Source organism: Amphiura filiformis, chromosome 8 (assembly GCF_039555335.1).
Source record: "Amphiura filiformis chromosome 8, Afil_fr2py, whole genome shotgun sequence".
NCBI classification, from domain to species: Eukaryota; Metazoa; Echinodermata; class Ophiuroidea; order Amphilepidida; family Amphiuridae; genus Amphiura; species Amphiura filiformis.
Genome location: NC_092635.1, coordinates 18,132,716 through 18,151,080, shown reverse-complemented (window position 1 = coordinate 18,151,080; position 18,365 = coordinate 18,132,716). Strand labels below are relative to the sequence as shown.

The following is an 18,365-nucleotide window of genomic DNA, read 5'->3' as shown; positions in this document are numbered from 1 at the left end:
CCAACTAGAATACCAATTGTTTAATTTACAATAACATGGTTTTGACATAATTTCTTACACAAATCCTAATTTTCTACGTAATAAACATACTTCCTATGTGTACATATTAACAAGTTTTCTTCCAAATGGTTTTCATATTGTTCCTCTGATTTTACTATTTCCCCCAAGCTACAATTCACTGTCGAAGTGACATAATAATCGGATTAACTATTATAGCAAGAGGGTAAAACAATTTTTGAATGTATCACGCTGCAGTACAAGTAGGTTGTACTCATCACCTGTGTATGTCTACAATCATAGATTGAATACAATGCCGCTTCAGCTTGTTATGGTTCAATGCAGTGGTATCGTGTGAACGTACTAGTGAAGTGCGATATTTTCAAAAATTGTTTTACCCTATTGCTATGGTAGTTAATCCGATTATTATCACTTTGACGGTGAATACTCCCATTCCCATTTAATCATTTTTGTTATTTCCCATAATGCATCATTCCATGGGGTACTTCCAGTCCATGTTCCAATATTTAGTCTTCTTGCATGTCATTCAAACTTGTGTGATGCTATGCAACCCAGTGGAATAATGTAAGATGGGATATACAACATTAATTGCTCAATGCTTCTTTGCAACAAACAAAAGTACAAGAATTAATTTTTGTGAAAAGATTGAAGCTCTCAAAACGTCTTAATTGTTTCTTAGCCTCATCAACCAATAACATGTCCCACTGATATGAAAAACAGTTATCAGTTTTAGAATATAGGTGGCTGAACCTGAAACAACATTATTATGTTGCCTTTAAAATAAATTTCCATACATGACATACCAAGTAAATATAAACAGTATGAGATCAGGCAAACAAGTCTATGGTCACTAAAATCAATTGTAATTTATGGCGGAAAAGACCAGGGAAAAATATTTCTTTGTATTTAGAGAAAATATCCAACATAATGTGGGCAAGAAAAATTGAAAAATGACTATTGATTTTGCATGACCAATGACTCATTTTGTTTGATCACTTCCCAGCAAACACAAAATATTTTGTTTTAGGCCAAATTAAAATAAAGGATTGTCTCAAAGTTTATTCACCTGCATTAGTAAAAAACCAAAAAACATTTTTTTCTTCTTTTCTTCAGAAAAAGTGTAAAAAATATGATCGAAATGCCGTTTTGACAATTTTAGACCCCTGCTCTTAGATAACTTCACTTCAATACAATAGCAGCATCACTTTATTGTTCAATACAACACTTCATACAGTCGAATAGGACTTTGAGGTTATTTCACATTTGAAAAAAAATCTTTGGGAAAAAAAAATAAAAAAAATAAAAACGCATTTTGCATCAGTTTTTCCCTGTTGGAGAGCCTTGAGACAAACCTTTTAAAATTGTTTTAACCTTACAGAAAACGTTTAAATGTCAGGTTTATACAAAGGGTGTAAGACGTTTTCATAACATTCAAAAACATTTTGAAAACTTAATGCAAAACATTCTATCATAATGTTATTTAAGTATTGACAAAATATTTTGTAATAATCTTAGCTAAGCAAAATTTTACAATAACATTTTAATATATTTTTTTAAATTGTTTTTGTAATGTTACTGGGTATTTAAATGTTATTAAAACATTTTGATCAAGACCAAAACGTGCTTATAAAATATATTCTGTTTGCTGGGTTTATTAAAATAGGACACTTTTGAGACCACTTTTTACATAATGTCCCTCACATCTCGTCCAATCTCAACTGTTGCATCCAAACCAAGTTTTCTTGAGTTTATAAATATCCTTTTTTAACTGTACATAATATTCTAACTTCCTACCCAGTTACACATGCATAGGCTAAATAAGTTGGAAAGGAAAAAAAAATATTTACACTTTAATATGGGCTTCCAAATACCAAATGTCTCTTGTTTTTAAATCACTTCTGGCAGGCAAATAGTTTGACAGTCCCCGAGAAAAATGCTTTATATTCCAGAAAACAGGTAGATTATTTAATTAAGGCCATACATGATGTCTGTGTTTAGCAAAGTGGATGCTGCTGATGTACAAAACCCTCTATTCATTCAAAGCCCTTGGAGATGTGTTCATTGCAGATGAATAAAAGAATCTGAGAAGAGAGATAAATGAAAAGACAAAAATAGACATTAATTGGTGACTGCTGCAATAGTAAATACCGTATTTCGTCAAATAAGGGCCCCCGGGGGCATTACATTTTCCCAAGGGGGGGGGCGTTTATTCAAGGTCAATTTTAGAACGATAATTCCCGTTAAAATCATTAGGTAAACTTAAAACTCGCGCTAAAATGACGAACTATGAACTAGAAACACTGACTTCTGGTTCACTTCCGGGTTTCTGATCCAGATTTTCGCCAATTATTGACGCTATTATCAACTATGTGAGCAACTTGGTAAGCTTACTACACAAGATAGCATGGAAATATCGGCATTTTTGAAACATCTTGGTTGAAAAAAGTGGTGGGGGGGGGGCGTTTATTTGAGGGGGGCGACTATTTAACGAAATACTTTAGTATGTGATGCATTGTACTCTATGGCTTAAATTTAAGCTCTGCAAGATCTACATAACTGGATATGTGTGATATTATTTGAATGCCTTGATCAATTTAATTTAGGATACTGGGATTAAAAAGTATTCTTTCTTTCTCTTAATTTAAAGAATATGCCCAAAACCTATGAAAAGGTTCTTGGACTGCGCATACCATATGTAGATATTTATTATGTACAAGGTATACAGTCAGGACAAGTTTCATACTTAGATTATTATAGATAAATATAAGTTATACCAAAAATATCTTGGTTTTTCTTAGGAGGAAAAAAGATGAAAAGGCAAATATCAGAAAAATGTCTTGCAGAAGCAAAATGTCAACTCTGGCTTTGGGTTTACACTAGACTTCTCCGTAGTCCACTTGCCCATTGTGCATACTCTGGCTATTACATTTAAGCATAGAACGCTGATTTGTATTAATTTGTGTGCAATTGATAGATTTTCACATCTGATATTTTCAGTCACCATACTCCCTCTGTTTGTTAGCTTCCCAAGTGGACTACTTTGGGTTGCGGTTAAGATTCTTAATACAGGACTCTATGGAGAGTTAGGCCAATTAGCCATGATGTAATGCATCTTTAAATGGATCTGGCTTGTGATTGGTCGTCCAGATCTCGCTATTGTTTATATCCTCCGGGTACGTGCCATTACCATTAACTACATCGTACACATCATTGATGGGATTTTCGGCACGTTTGTGGTGGCGCGAAAGTTAAACTCTCAGTGGGGCATGGACTAGACTATGCCATAGTCGAATTTTGATTTAAATAAAAAGATGTTGTTATTAATCATGATGAACGCATCCTGTTGGAACTCAAAATTATACTGATGTGTATTATAATTAACTAGGCGGTTACCCGTATTTCGCGGTGCTCGGCTGTCATAGTTATTGGCTTTTGCAGATCTCAAACCTGGGCTTCCTTGGCCAAAGTTACACCCACCGACCAAGTTTGAGCTCCAATGAAATCTTTGTTTTTTGACCTATGACCTCTCAACCGTAGGTCTGACAAAAAGGTCACAATGGAATTGAACTTTTGTTTGTTAGTCCAATTTCCACATACCCACCAAGTTCGAGGGGCAATTTGAAATGTTGACCTTTCTTGACCTATGACCTCTTAACCGTAGGTCTGACGAAAAGGTCACCTTGGAAACTTTTGTTTGTTAGTCCAAGGTCCACCCACCCACCAAGTTTGAGCTCAATGGGAGCAATTTGAAATTGTTACCTTTCTTGACCTATGACCTCTTAACCGTGGGTATGACGAAAAGGTCACCGTGGAAACTTTTGTTTGTTAGTCCAAGGTCCACCCACCCACGATGTTTGAGCTCCATAGGGGCAATTTGAAATTTTACCTTTCTTGACCTATGACCTCTTAACCGTAGGTATGATGAAAAGGTCACCGTGGAAACTTTTGTTTGTTAGTCAGAGGTCCACCCACCCACCAAGTTTGAGCTCCATAGGGGCAATTTGAATTTGTTACCTTTCTTGACCTATGACCTCTTAACCGTGGGTCTGACGAAAAGGTCACCGTGGAAACTTTTGTTTGTTAGTCCAAGGTCCACCCACCCACCAAGTTTGAGCTCCATAGGGGCAATTTGAAATTAGACTTCAATTGAACTTGACCCCGTCCTTGACCTTTGACCTTAAAAAATATAAACTCGTTCGGTCTCATACCAAGCTGCACCCACCCACCAAGTTTGAGCCCCGTATGACCTACGGCGGCCTCACATTAGCAGTCACAGACAGACCAACAGATCTACAGACAAACAGAGAATAGCGTATTATTATATAGATAGATAGTAAAATGTTCATAAAGAGCTTATATAATTAGTGACAGTAAAAGTAAAGTATACTTATGTTATTGAATGCAACATATCTTGCAAAATGGCTCACTTTAATACTGAACAATTCTAATTTTGGAATCTACCAGTTTATTCGCGAAAGCCTGAGTAAAAAAAATGGACTATGTACTTTGACTTTTAAGCAGAACTTTACCTTGGGACTTCGTTCTCTAAAACACGCTGTCAATCATACTTGTTTATCAATCAAATTTAACCACAAGCACTAAGCATGGTGGTACAATACGCGCTAGATGTACGTTCAATCGTTCATCCACCAACTTTCGCGCCAGCACAAAAGCGCTGCATTCCATAGATAGTTGTGTACCATGTATAGTTAATGGTAATGGCACGTGCCCGGAGGATTTAAACAATAATGAGATCTGGGCGACCAATCACAAGCCAGATTCATTTAAAGATGCGTTACATCATGGAAGAAAGAGATAAGAAGGAACCACAACGAACGCATTCACTTTGTACACTCCCTTTACCGACATTTAATTGACATTGTTATTCATGAGGATTTACTTTGATCAATACCCGCGTTAAATAGGTGATTGGTATTGTACTCCATGTATTTGCATGTCTTCTGGAGCGTGTCTGAAGGATGATTTGAACTAATGACCTTCCGTGCAAGCACTCTATAGGATTTTCTCTGGTGACGTGATCATCGGTCATTGATGGCCTACATCTTTTTCTTCCATTTCGCCCAATTTTCCGAACTTTGATGACTTTTTTCTCAGAGTTGGCAGTCTTTGGCACTGAAACGAAAGTTAGCTAGTTACGATTATACACATATAAACTATTAAATTAAACAGGTTTCATGTACCGGACTCAACCGAACATTGTACATTATTTAAGAATATTTTGCATCTATTTTCATCGAAAAAAGTCACCAAAATCTTACCTTATTTGCTAAAGATGAAACTCAGCAAAAAAGCGGCCGATTTTGATGACCTTTTCGATGTTTTAAAGACATTTTCTACATAACACGATCAAGAAAACAGTTTGACTGTAGATCCCAAAACAAAGCTACTATTCAAGTTCAGAGCATCAGTGAAATTCCATAATCTTACTTCTGGGTAGCGTTTGTTTGTTCTTGGATGGGTTTGTTATAGTTTTTTTTTTTTTTTTTTTCGCCAAGCATCGATCGCGGTAAATGGATCATACATGAAAGTAAGTACCATTGATAGCTTTTTCTTTTCATGCGTCAATAGATATGCGGATTAAAACTTGGCCGATCGAAGTCGTTGTGGTTCCTTCTCATCTCTTTCTTCCATGGTTACATCATGGCCAATTTTAGTTAGGCCAGAAATTGGCCTAGCTTTACATAGAGATCTGTGTTAAAAATGTTAACCGCAAGTCAAAGTAAGTAGTCCACTTGGGAAGCTAACAAACAGAGGGAGTACGGTGACTGAAAAGATCAGATGTGAAAATCTATCAATTGCACACAAATTAATACAAATCAGAGTTTTATGCTTAAATGTAATAGCCAGAGTATGCACAATGGGCAAGTGGACTACGGAGAAGTCTAGGCATGGACATACATTTAGCGCGTCATGAGCCATTATAATTATGCAAGATATGTTGAATTTGATAACTTTTATTGTCACTAAAATGACTTATCATCTAAACTCTTTATGACCATTTTACTATTGAACACTTTAATTTTACCATGTTTAAACATCAATATAATTTTGAGTTCATGAGTTCAACGGAATGCGTTCATCATGATTAAATAATAATAACATATATTTATCAACATTTGACTATTGCATAGTCTAGGTTTACACTTACCGATCGAATGTAAAGATCTGTGACCCCATGTGCCATCATCATACTGTAGGAGCATTTTTGAGTTCTTCAGGGAGGGGTGATTTAGGATGTTTGTTTTCAAAATGTTGCCTGTATGTCTTGGGATCAGGCATCAGAGTCTGAAACAAACAAGCAAAAAATAATATTTGTTGGACATTACAGCACTGAATTGTTACTTTGTAGAAAATCATAAGAAATTCTTATTCAGTGGGTGTGGCTTGTAAAGAATTCCATGTACATTGTACAATCCGGACCTCTTTTATATGGATCTCTCTGTTATCCGGCTGTGAATGTGTTTTTGATGATTTAACACCTTAATTCCATGCTCTGAATGCTTAGAATGGCATATCTATGTTGCATTTAAAGCACTCTAAAGCCATCTTTTAGTGCTATTATCCCATATTAGCCCAATCTTTTGTTGTCACAATTTCAGTTCTTGGTACTTTCAATACAGAATTACATGTAATTCACTTATCCGATTTTTCACTTATCCGGACAATGCTTGGTCCCATCATGGCGGATAAAAGAGGTTGGACTGTAATTTGATTGATTTTCGGGTGTATAAATTCACACAATAGTGGATACTGAGATGAGATAAGACAGCTCACACCGCCACACAAGCGGCGGCACCCTTTTCGATTCTCAATGATCGGGTGATAATGCGTTCGCTAAATACACATGCGGCAGCATAGATGTTTGTGACGTGATGTCCTCACAAAAGTAACTTTTATTTTCTCCTGGGAAAAAACCCAGTTTTCTTACAAATATTATACATCAACTGAATAAGTATGAGAATAAAAGATAGGATTTTGTCTTTTGCCTCAATGGATGTGCTGGCCATGCAATATTTTTATCGTAGTGGATACCGGCTGCGCTGGCATCCACTACCCAATTATTCTTTTATTCTTTAATTAATTCATGGCCTGTTACTGTCATTTTATCACAGTTTCTTGTCAAACTTACACTATTGATGGTTTGGCAGGATTAGCAAGAGTTTGTGACCATGTGTTTTGAACTCGCTATCACAAATTATGAATTTTTACACCAATTAAGATTCAAATTAGAATATCTCCACAACTACCAACCCTAAACTAGCAAAAGTATACATTTTTGGAAAGCTGAAGGCAAAAGCAATTTCAATATACACATTTCAACTCATTGTACAGGGTGACCTTGAAGTTATACAGGGTGGAATAAAAAAATTCCAAATAAAAAATGGGTTACTTGATGCATTGCTTATTACTAACTTGCAGTTATAAACTGAAAGTAAACAACATTGATTAGGTTAGGTTAGGGGGAGCCTACTGACTTTGGAAGAAAAAAAATCACAGCTGTTTGGTAATCGCGGAATACAGGGTGTCCCAAAATATGTTCACATTTGTTTACAATTCAACATATTTTGAGCTGAAACATTTTACCTCTAACCCATACAGAAAAAGTAACACCATATTTAGATTCCTCATCAAATGTATACTTTGACTACATAGGATAAGTAATTAAAAATTTACAGCAACTTTTAGATTTTGAAGACATCCGTATTGCTTACTACAATGTTTAATATGAAAACAGGTAGTTTTGTACGTAAAGGTTTGTATTTTATAGACTAAACCAATCATAAAGAGTTCAAAATGATTAAAAATAATGAGCAGAATTAATAATCTTTCAAAAGAGCTCTTAACCATGTCTGTAGCCCCTATGGATGCAATGATATGATCAGGTGATTCAACGTGCACACACAAAATCAATATTTCCTATAGACTTTGTACATACCGCCACCACCTCAACCACCACCGCCACCACCTCAAACACCACCGCCACCACCTCAACCGCCACCGCCTCAACAACCACCTCGGCCATTCTGAACTCAAACAACTGTAACTCCACTATTTTAGCTGATAAACTTGTCTGTTAGGGCACTTATTTAGCTACAAGAAGACACCAAACACACTACAATACCTTTTGTTTAAAAGCAGAGATACAACAATTTGAATGAGTCTCGATTTGGAAACGCGTAACAAAACCACCATTTTTGGGTGGTGAGTTCAAAACGTGTGGCCTTATAAGCAAAGAAGTCTACTGGTAATTCTACTGGTAAAGGAACAACACTGTACAACAAAGTAACAATATTGTTAGGAAGAACTTTCATACCAATCCTTCTGAACTTATTTTAGTTTTTATGTTACGGAATGGGCAGGCCAATTTGTAAATTGAACAATATATTACATGTTTTGCTCATAACATGTATTGAAATGGTATCTACATGTATCAACAATAGCAAACTAAAATACCAAAATGCTAAAAGAGTAATTTTTATGCTAATGACATTAAAAATGTTATTGATTTGCTTCTCACACCAAGATACAGATCTCTCAATATAAGCCTCATTTTATGTTTATGAGTCACATTTGCATGTTTGGATCACCTGATACACAAAACACACGATTGAGCAATACAGTATTTTCAAAAATCATTCTTAACTTTATCTATTCCCCGATTTCTGACGTTTTCTGGAGTTGTTGCATATTTGTTTTCTTTGCACCAATATTTTATCCCTGGGATGTTTATTTATTGAAAAAAACTCTCTCTTAGACACTAATTATATACGCTTTCATACATTTGGGCTTATACATGTACCATCACTTTGCTTCACCAGGACAGTTGGCTGTCCCATCAGAAGCAAACCATCTATGCCATGACAATCTTACTTTGCAAACGGTACATGAGAATTTGAGAGCTACTTTTGCTGCACTTTTCCCGTCTGATCCCTTTTGTTTTGCTAGTTTGGCTTTCTTTTCTGCAGCTTTCTGTTGAGACTGGATCTTCTGTTGACCACGGGCCATGGTGAATGAAAATTCTGTATTACAAAAAATAAAATGAGGTTAGAATCATGTTTGACACTTTTCTTCTTGAGCCCCTAGAAATACTGTAAAAGTGGAAATTTTCACACGATTCACTTTTTGTACTTTGCCAATTTTGGACTGTTTCCCTTGTTCTCAAATTTGTGACTCTAAATTTCATTACATTGACCTGTACACAAAAGGAACATGTAAGTTGTTATTTTCATGGTGACAAATTGGAACGCAAAAATAAATGTCGTGCAAAAATTTCCACATCTACAGTAAAATAATTCTTACTGTCTGTAGACCAATGTTGAAGTTGTGGTTTTTTAATTTGTGTGTTGTGTTAATTTTAAAGTACACCAATCACTCGTTTATTTCTACATGTACCATGTTTCCTATTTAACACCAGGCTGTTTCAAGTTGACCAGAAGCAAAATATGACTTACTTCTGGGTTCAAAAGATGGATTGTAAACATTGTTCATTTATCGGAACATTATCACTAAGTCTATAGACGCAATAGCATTAAAATTGTGCATTTTGATGCAAAAACATTTCTTTATAAATTCATTCTACTATTAGCAATGAACTGGATGAAAGTTGAAGATTACAATAAGTTTTGTCTATGCAAATTCACAATTGAATTGAGATGTCTAGCAAACATAGCATGTTCAAAAATTAAGCTTTATTCGTATGATAATTGATGATATGGCATCAAATTGACATGATCAAAATGTCTGTATAACACTTAAGTCCAGCTTAAGGTAGGAAACTTGGTTCCCACATGTCGGCAAGGAAAAAATTATATAAAAAATTGGCAGCAATTACTTAAATACATGCACACAATGTCAATGAGACGGCCAAGTCAGTTTGTTTTTTACGGATTAAGTGCGATTCCAGTGATGCCTCGATCTAATTTGGGGCATATATTTATTACAGGATAGGAAACAATTAAGAAAAATTTGAGGGAATTCTGTGCATGACATGATAGCCAACGATTCTACCTTAAGTGTAAAATCTTTATTAACAATAACAGCCTGCACATATCAAAAATAATTACATGTAACAGCTTGTATAAATAATAATAGCCAGATAACTGACTGCCATCTTATTGACTAGATCATGACTACATGAGTATTGTTTTATAGTTAAGGTGGTACTACACCCCCTGATGACTAATTTTGCATTTTTCTTAGTGTGTAGTTACTTTTGTTACCAGTGCAGTGTGTCTATTATTTTTGAGAACTTCATGTTAGTTCATGTATGTTAAATAACTTGCAGACCTGAAACTTTTCCTCTTTTAGCGGATTTCAGCTTTTATGTTGATCAAATTTATATGTTTTCTTTTACAAATGTATTTTCAGCCCAATTGGATCCATTTCACCCCAATTTTACACTGTTTTTCAACTTTTTTTGAGCATTGGCAGCTTTTTTTTCTTTTTTATATTCAGACCCTGCTTCAGGTGTGCACTGAACTTGAAGTTAGTTTTATTAAATCACATGTGGCCATAGTTTAGTGAGGACATGATTTACAACTCCTTGTTGTCCAACTTTGGGGAGAGTACCGTAGTATTCTGTTTTAAACAAAATGTCAGTAGTCAGTACAATGATAATGTTCAGTCTATAAGAAAAATATTTGAAAATCTCCTAAATAATATATATCTGTGAGGACAGGGGACGATATATATGTAATTTATTTTACTATTTATACTGTATAGCTGTCATCACATGATTTTAATAGACAAAAAGTATATAAGTTTGTAAATTTGGGTTCATAGGCATATACAGTAGTGCACGTTAAAATATGACCGTTGCTAGGTCAACCGGCTCACATTTTGTTTGTTACAAACCAATGATTGAAGTGATCACAACACCAAGCCTATGGCATCATAAAAAGCTGAAATCTGCTAAAAAGAGGAAAAGTTTCAGGTCTGCAAGTTATTTAACATACATGAACTAACATGAAGTTTTTATGATTTACTTTATATTGTCATTTATTTAACATTGTGACTTATGTGATTATTTTTTATTGTCAGATCAAACTGTAATATTTTTATATTTAATTTAACTTTAATTCCATGCAGCTTAATAATATGCATGGTGTTAAACTTGGTCAATCCCTGGGGAGTTGTCGATAATTTATGCACATTTGCCTCACTTAAAGGCATATATATTGGAATGTCATCAGAATGCAGTGTTTTCACCCTAAAATCAAATATGTTACACTCATTATATATACCTCAATAACACTTTTGATGTTATTGTTAAAACATAATTCTGTATTCTCATAAGCTTTTCAAATTATACATATATGTTTATTTCATGTCAATTGGATATATAGAATGAAAGTTTATATGTTCACTTGAATCAGAAATGGTGACTTTTCTCTCAATTTTCAACATGTAACTTTTTTTTTTGACCTTTCGTTTCAATGAAGACATTTTTTTCACCCAAAAGACAAACATTTTCGGTCTTTTGGGGAAGCTACATGTATGCACAAAGTACATTTATAAAGACAATTTACTTTGAGGACTGTTAAATGTCAAAAATATCATTTTTTAATAATTTGTATTATCGCCGCTCGCAATTAAAAAAAATAAAATTTGATATCAGAAGGATGTTCCTCAAATATTCAGAATGCAATTTGGTATACATGTCTGATGTGCTCTCAGGATAGGTCTCATAAAAATACCGTGCAAAGTGTGTGACACATTGCTATCCGAGCCCTTAACGTCAAAAATGAGTCAATAAATGTGTGATTAAAAAAAAAATATAACAGGAGACAACCCCACAGCAACCCCTTCCCATCCCAACAACCTCATTTCTGATGGCTGATCTTTAGATTTTACATTTGCTATAATTGAAGACCAAATTAAAAAGAGTAGTTTGTGTCTGACGTCAGGTCAAGGCGCGACGTCATTGGTTGCTGACCTGCGAGGCTGCGCAGTACAGCATTTTTGGTCTGGTTGACAGGACATCACTGTCGTCAGACGGAATTTCACGCAAACTAGGCAGTCTTCACATGTTCAATCATTATCATGTCAATTATAACGTGCAGTGACTTTTTTCTCCTAAAATAGCCCCTGCTAAAGTATTATTCAGATTTCCTTTTACAAATTAACCATCGTGTATACATAGCCATCAATCCTGCTCAGTATGTAACACCTATGCTAGCAACCAATACCTGACAGTACCACCCTAGCAGATATCAGATAATACCAGCCCGCATCCAACTCTACCAGAATGCTTTCTTTCCGCGCACCATAATCTGGTGGAATGCGCCACATCCTTCATCTAGACTAAGTGGATCCGGTTTTTTACTTGCACGATGGCTGTCATCACCATGTATATATAAGCACCACTGCACAATGGACTTTGCACTGCACCTGAGCATAAGTCACAATTCCTTGGCCGCGCGTCCAAATGGATCCTGCCAAGTATCAACGTAGACGTAGACGTACATGTAGACGCGACGTCAAGCGTGTGCATTATTGGACCATGCATGCATGTGCAAAATAATACGCGCTGGACGGCTAGCAGTACGCTTAATTTGTAAAAGGAAATCTGAATAATACTTTATTGCACCACCCTTATTACATGCCCGGGTAAAATGCCCAGTGTTATGACTGTGGGTTGTGCATACATGATCATCACTCATGCATTCACTGCTGCAATCTGCATTGCATTTAATTTGATCATGCATGCATGCCACTGCCAGTTCATGAGTTGATGCACACACATGCATAAAGTATTAAATTTTAAGTCTGTGAACCTCATTTCTATGCAATATTTTGTCCAAAAGTACAGTGATAACTAAAGTTAATTTTGACATTGGTATGAACACAGATCCATTGAAGAAATGGTAATTAACACTTACAAATTTTTCGCACGTTAAAATTGTCAACACTTCGTTCACACGCCGGAACCTTCTGTTTCGCAAACCGGAAGTATATCGAAAATACTATATCGCAATCACTGTTTTGAGACGCTAGAAGTGGCGCTGTGGAGGGAGGTGAATACACTGCTGGTACTCGGCGGCGTTCTAGTAACGAGACTATACAATAAGCACAGGAAATGACAGACGGTGCTAGACATGATCATATCCTGATCATATTCCAAATAAAGATTGAAAATGCGAAAATGAAAGAAACAGAAAATAAATAAATGAATAATAAAATTTAAAAAATCACAAATTTAAAACTGAAAGTACCTTTCCAGGATCTTTTGATCATTTCCATAAAGATTGCCCGAGGATAAGTGGGGGGGGGGGCATAGGCGTCAATCCAGGAGGGGGGATGTGTCCCCTGCTCCACCTTTCGGCAAAATGGCACATTTTTTGTTCTTTTCAGCCACTTTTTGACAATTCAGGCCGATTGTCCCCCATTTAAAAAGACTATTTTGAGTATGACACCCGGTCTACCAGACCAAATATGCGGCGGCCGTACTGCGCAGGTCAGCAACCCAATCAGTCGTCAGATGCAAACTAGGCTTTTTTATTCGGTCTTCAATTATAGTACTCGTATGAGAGTTGTATCCATATCAATGCTAAACATTTTCCACCCTGATGTGGCAGTGACTTCAATGCGCATTTCATTGGGTGCAGCTACAAATCGCTAGTGTTTGCTCAAAGCGCTAGCATACGCACACACTTAAAGACGCCGCATAGATGCACGCGCGAAACAGATGCCTCAAGGCCTTGACGTCACTGCCGCATCAGGGTGGAAAATGCTTTAAGTCTGCCAATTTACATACTCGTACCTGTGGTTCCAGACCCCCGTACTCATGGACTGGGACCCGCACTCACGGCCTGGGACCCATACCCGTACCAGTAGGTCCTACTCCCGGGTCCTTCTAATTTGTTATAATATATTTATTTGAGAGTAATTTGTATCACATGCTACTATCAGTTGAGGCTCTTTATACTTTTCCCACAGCTGACAGCTCTCAAGATGATATGGAACCAGATGTTCAAAGAGTTTTACCAATGGAAAATAAATTACAGGGGTGCTTTGTGATCAACAGCCTCACTCCTCCCAACTTACTCCAAAAATTTTTATACCATCAGAAACCTAGGACTACAAAAAAAAAAATTGAGACCCAAGTTACACCAAAAAGCCTCAAAATGCTCCCTTAAAATCTTGCGCACATCCCTGTACTCACAACCCCCCGAACATGACACAATATTATAACAGGAGACCATGCAGTTTGTTTCCACTGCAGAACATTTATAATGCTCTGTATCTTTTTAATATTACAATTGCATCCAGTTTTAATTACTTACTATATATTCAGCTTTTAGCAGTTAGTTACACATTACATTATACCATAAAAATATAAAAATACATTGTTAACCAAGGTGAGATTTGTACATAATATACATATGAATACATAGACTTGAAAATACAGTAATTTGGTAATGCACTTATTCAGAGTAACAAAATAATACATGTAATATACTTGAAGTAAATAGGAAGTTTCATATATAAGGCTAGAAATTTCTATTTGGTGGTGATATTTGACTTCAAATTTACAATTATCATTAATATTATTAATCAAGTACTTTGTACAAATTTACTTTTTCCAATGAGAAATATCATTCAGCCTTGAACTTTATGTACTGTTGGTATACCAAATAGTACTCTTGCATCATCATATAGTTTTATCAAAAGTTCAGTTTCACTGTAGAGCTACCACGGTGAATTAAATGGCCATTAAAATATATCATCATCCAATAATATTTTCACTACATCAAGTATTTAATTTGAATATTTGGGAAAAAAGCATTGCTAGGAAGAATGCCAGCTCTGCTTATGAGTTAAGAAATTATCACATTTTATATACTGAAGTAATGTCTAAGTAGTACATAAGTGCCCTAGAATGATGGGGTGCACATTGAGCTATGTCTCCCGGGTATGTCTCTGCATGCAAAGTGAATGTTTATTGTTGTTGTTGTGTGTGTACACGTGTGCACAGGTACGGTACAGCCACTCAATGACCCACACATACACGTGTACATTGTACGTGTGCTCGCGTATAAAAAAAAAAAAAGCTCAACTCGATCGTAACGTCAATCTCGTTTTACTTTTTATAATGCATACAAATGAAGTTTTGGAAAGGATAAATACATCTAAATTCTCAAAATGTCGAATTCCATGCGATTTTATTTGGAACTACTTTCTTGCTCCAGCTTACTGATGTCTGGTGAGTTGACCGGTCATGTTTACTTCTTAGTCTCAACCAAGACTGGCATTACTTGCCTTCGCAGATTTTTTACATGGGGAGCGAATATTTTTACATGGGTAACGACTAGTCACTATAATGGCGTCACTCTCTCGAGCAAGCGAATCGGACCATAGAGCTCATTGGATGAAATCTTACTGTTTTTATTCTTGGTGAGTCAGTGACATTGGCACATTGAGGCAACTATTTTGCACACATTATGTATGTGGCTCCTTTTACCACTTCTTATGTATGCCGGTGCTTTGAGGTTTCCCCAATGAAATATGACTCTTCAATAGGTAAAATAGTGTAGTCATTAATGTTAGGAAGTGACCGGTCATTTTGAAACCAGGCTTTCCACAAGTTCTTATTATCATTGCAGAATGCAGAATACAATTAGGACTAATCAAAATAAGATCCTATATGTTATACAAATATACCTTTTCATTTTGTACATTTAAAATATCAATTTAAAATTGGAATACATACGATTAATTGGAATACAAGTAGTACAGATTTGGTTGGTGTAAAACAAAGTAGTTACAAGCTCTAATTATTTTGTTAAAAAATTGATAAAACATTTCACTTACACATGATAGGAAGAAAAGAATGTAAGGTCACATGATATGATGGTCACATGATGCAGGACTTGCAGGTACGCCAAGTAAAAACTATATATCAAGCAGCTTAGCCTAATAGAATTATACCTATAGCAGACCTGCTAACCCCTGAAAGTCAGAATGAGGGACACTAAAAATGGTAGTTCGCACACACGGGCGAACGGATGGGGTCCAGGGATTGCCTTGGCTTAGCCCCTGGTAGGGGTCTATAATACAGATTATATCATTTGGTGAGTGCAAAAAATTTGTGTCCACCAATTTTGGTGAAAATAGATGCAGATACATGTATATGATTTATTATTAAGACATGCTTGAATACATGGATGAATTAAGTCATTAGGATTGGTGGAATAATGTCCATCACAATGTTCTTATTTGGTATCCAATTGATTGGTTCATAAATAAGAACCTTGCGATTGACATAATTGAATAAATATTATATTGCACTACAGTGTTCCCTCTAAGGATTTAATTGTTGAACCAATTTGAACATTTATTGAGATATTTGACCCAAGGCTTGAAATCTCAATAGATGGTCAAATTGGACTGAAAACATTTTTGTCCTTTTTCATCCCAGGAGGCTTTGTGCCAATTCTGGCAAGTCATACGCCAATTATGTACCCAGTCTAGGCCTTAGTGGGAACACTGTTGTACCAGCCAATTTATCATGTACCTCATGCTCAATGCTCTAGTCTTATTGGTGGGTGATGCATGAGGTGCACAATAAAACAGGTGACAGCTGCTTGAAATGTTTCAGCCGGGTTTGCATTTTAGTGGCAGATACAGAGAAATACCACTTGGTAAACAGATGCTGTATAAGGCAAACCTATAATCCTGGTGGAAATTTGTTGCCACATCTACACGTGCCATGCAATTGCCAGAGCTAAGTATGTGACAGTTCCCCATTATCTTTGTATAATAGTTGCAAATGCACATTCAGTTTACACTCTCCCCTTCCCATCCCCCATTTTTCAATGTTGGGAGACTGTAATGTAGATATGATGACGATGTTGTCCAAATCAACATTGCAATAGGGGAGCGGGGAAGGATGTTTGCCAATTAATGCTTTGGTGTGGTAACATTTTTCGCCAGGATTGTAGGTATACCAGCTAATCATCTTGTGAACACTTATATCAATATAAAATAAATCTTGCATAATATGATAATCTATAAACTTTAAATTTCAAATTTCTCTCAGATAAAATTTGGTTTTAAAAAAATCTGCAAAATCTTAAAACAAGTGAACAGCAAACATTTCAATAAATTAAACTACAGAGTTGTTTTAAGTTCATAACATCAGTCTTACAAATCAGATGGGAAACACTTAGTTTGGATATATCAAAAAGTCACAACAAAAATATGACAAGATATGACTGTGACCATTTCAATGGATGCTATGCAGAAAATTGTACACATGCATAGAACTCAGTAACTAGGATAAGTCTTTCTTGCAGGGTGGAAGTGGTAAATGTATTTCTTACTCTATTACTCCAGTAATGAAGCATTAATTCTACAGTTTAATCAGCTCATAATCAACGGGCCTCATAATGTCGCGGATTAATATCAAATTATTTTATTTAAAGAATCGCCTTGTGAAATCTCGCCAGAAACATCACAAATTATTCTTTCAGTCTTCTACTTTGTCTACTTTCTTCAACACACACATTATAGACCATACAGGCAAACTATATCACTCTAAACGTGGGTCTACTTTTCAGCGTAGTGGTAAAATCCTAACAATTCCGGCTGATTGCAAGCTGATCAAACTACAGACAATGCAAACCATTCCTGGCATCAGACCAATTCTTGGCCTGTGGAGCTTCAAATTTACTACATCCATTTCCACTGCACATGGAACACTTTATTAGGGTGGTCTTAACCCTGGAATTACGGAAACTTTTGGGTCTCATTAAATTGTTGATCTAAAGTATATAAAAGTATACATATTTTGAGAAATTTGCACCCAAAATGGTTGAAATTTGGGCAAAAATCAGGCTTTTTTTATAACTTTTTTGAAAGTTGAGCATTTTTCAACTATTTTTGGTGCAAATTTCTCAAAGTTGGTCAAAATTCAAATAAATAAAAAACTGGTCCTAGATGGTTTTATCAAGTTTTCAAAAATTAATATTTTTTTTTACTCAAGAATTGTTTTGTTACATGGTCTGAAAAATATTTGTGCAAAAAAAGTTTTTTTGGATTTCCCCCCAAAATATGAGCATTTTTGCCAAATTTGACCTCACAGATGAATTCATCAAAGTCTTTGCCATTCTAAATATGTATACTTTTATATATACTTTAGACCAATAATTTAGCAGTTATGAGATCATGTCCGTATTTCCAGGGTTAAGACCACCCTTAACTTGGTTAATTTTATTTTACTTGAACAGTAAATCTTGGCAAATATCTAAACATAAAATTTCAAGGTTATATGAAATAGTGCTTTGATTTACATACATGTTAGTAACACAAGGAATGACTTTTAA

At 35.6% G+C, this 18,365-nt stretch overlaps 1 protein-coding gene across 1 annotated transcript; it reads right to left on the bottom strand.

Moving 5' to 3' along the window:
* Window positions 1-1,121: 1,121 nt before the first annotated feature.
* Window positions 1,122-13,037, bottom strand: LOC140158738 (zinc finger protein 706-like). Its single transcript, XM_072181942.1, has 4 exons — window positions 12,921-13,037; window positions 8,911-9,059; window positions 6,188-6,324; window positions 1,122-2,099 (listed from the first exon to the last, which is right to left on the bottom strand). Exons 2-3 carry the CDS (start codon window positions 9,043-9,045, stop codon window positions 6,226-6,228), a joined length of 234 nt encoding a protein of 77 aa, XP_072038043.1. The 5' UTR covers window positions 9,046-9,059; window positions 12,921-13,037; the 3' UTR covers window positions 1,122-2,099; window positions 6,188-6,225.
* Window positions 13,038-18,365: the final 5,328 nt, after the last annotated feature.

Coding starts and splice junctions, on each gene's coding strand:
- LOC140158738 (XM_072181942.1), bottom strand. CDS start 9,045: ATGGCCCGTGGTCAACAGAAGATCCAGTCTCAACAGAAAGCTGCAGAA. Junction 6,325..8,910: donor TCTCATGTACCGTTTGCAAA/GTAAGATTGTCA, acceptor TGTTTGTTTCAG/ACTCTGATGCCTGATCCCAA.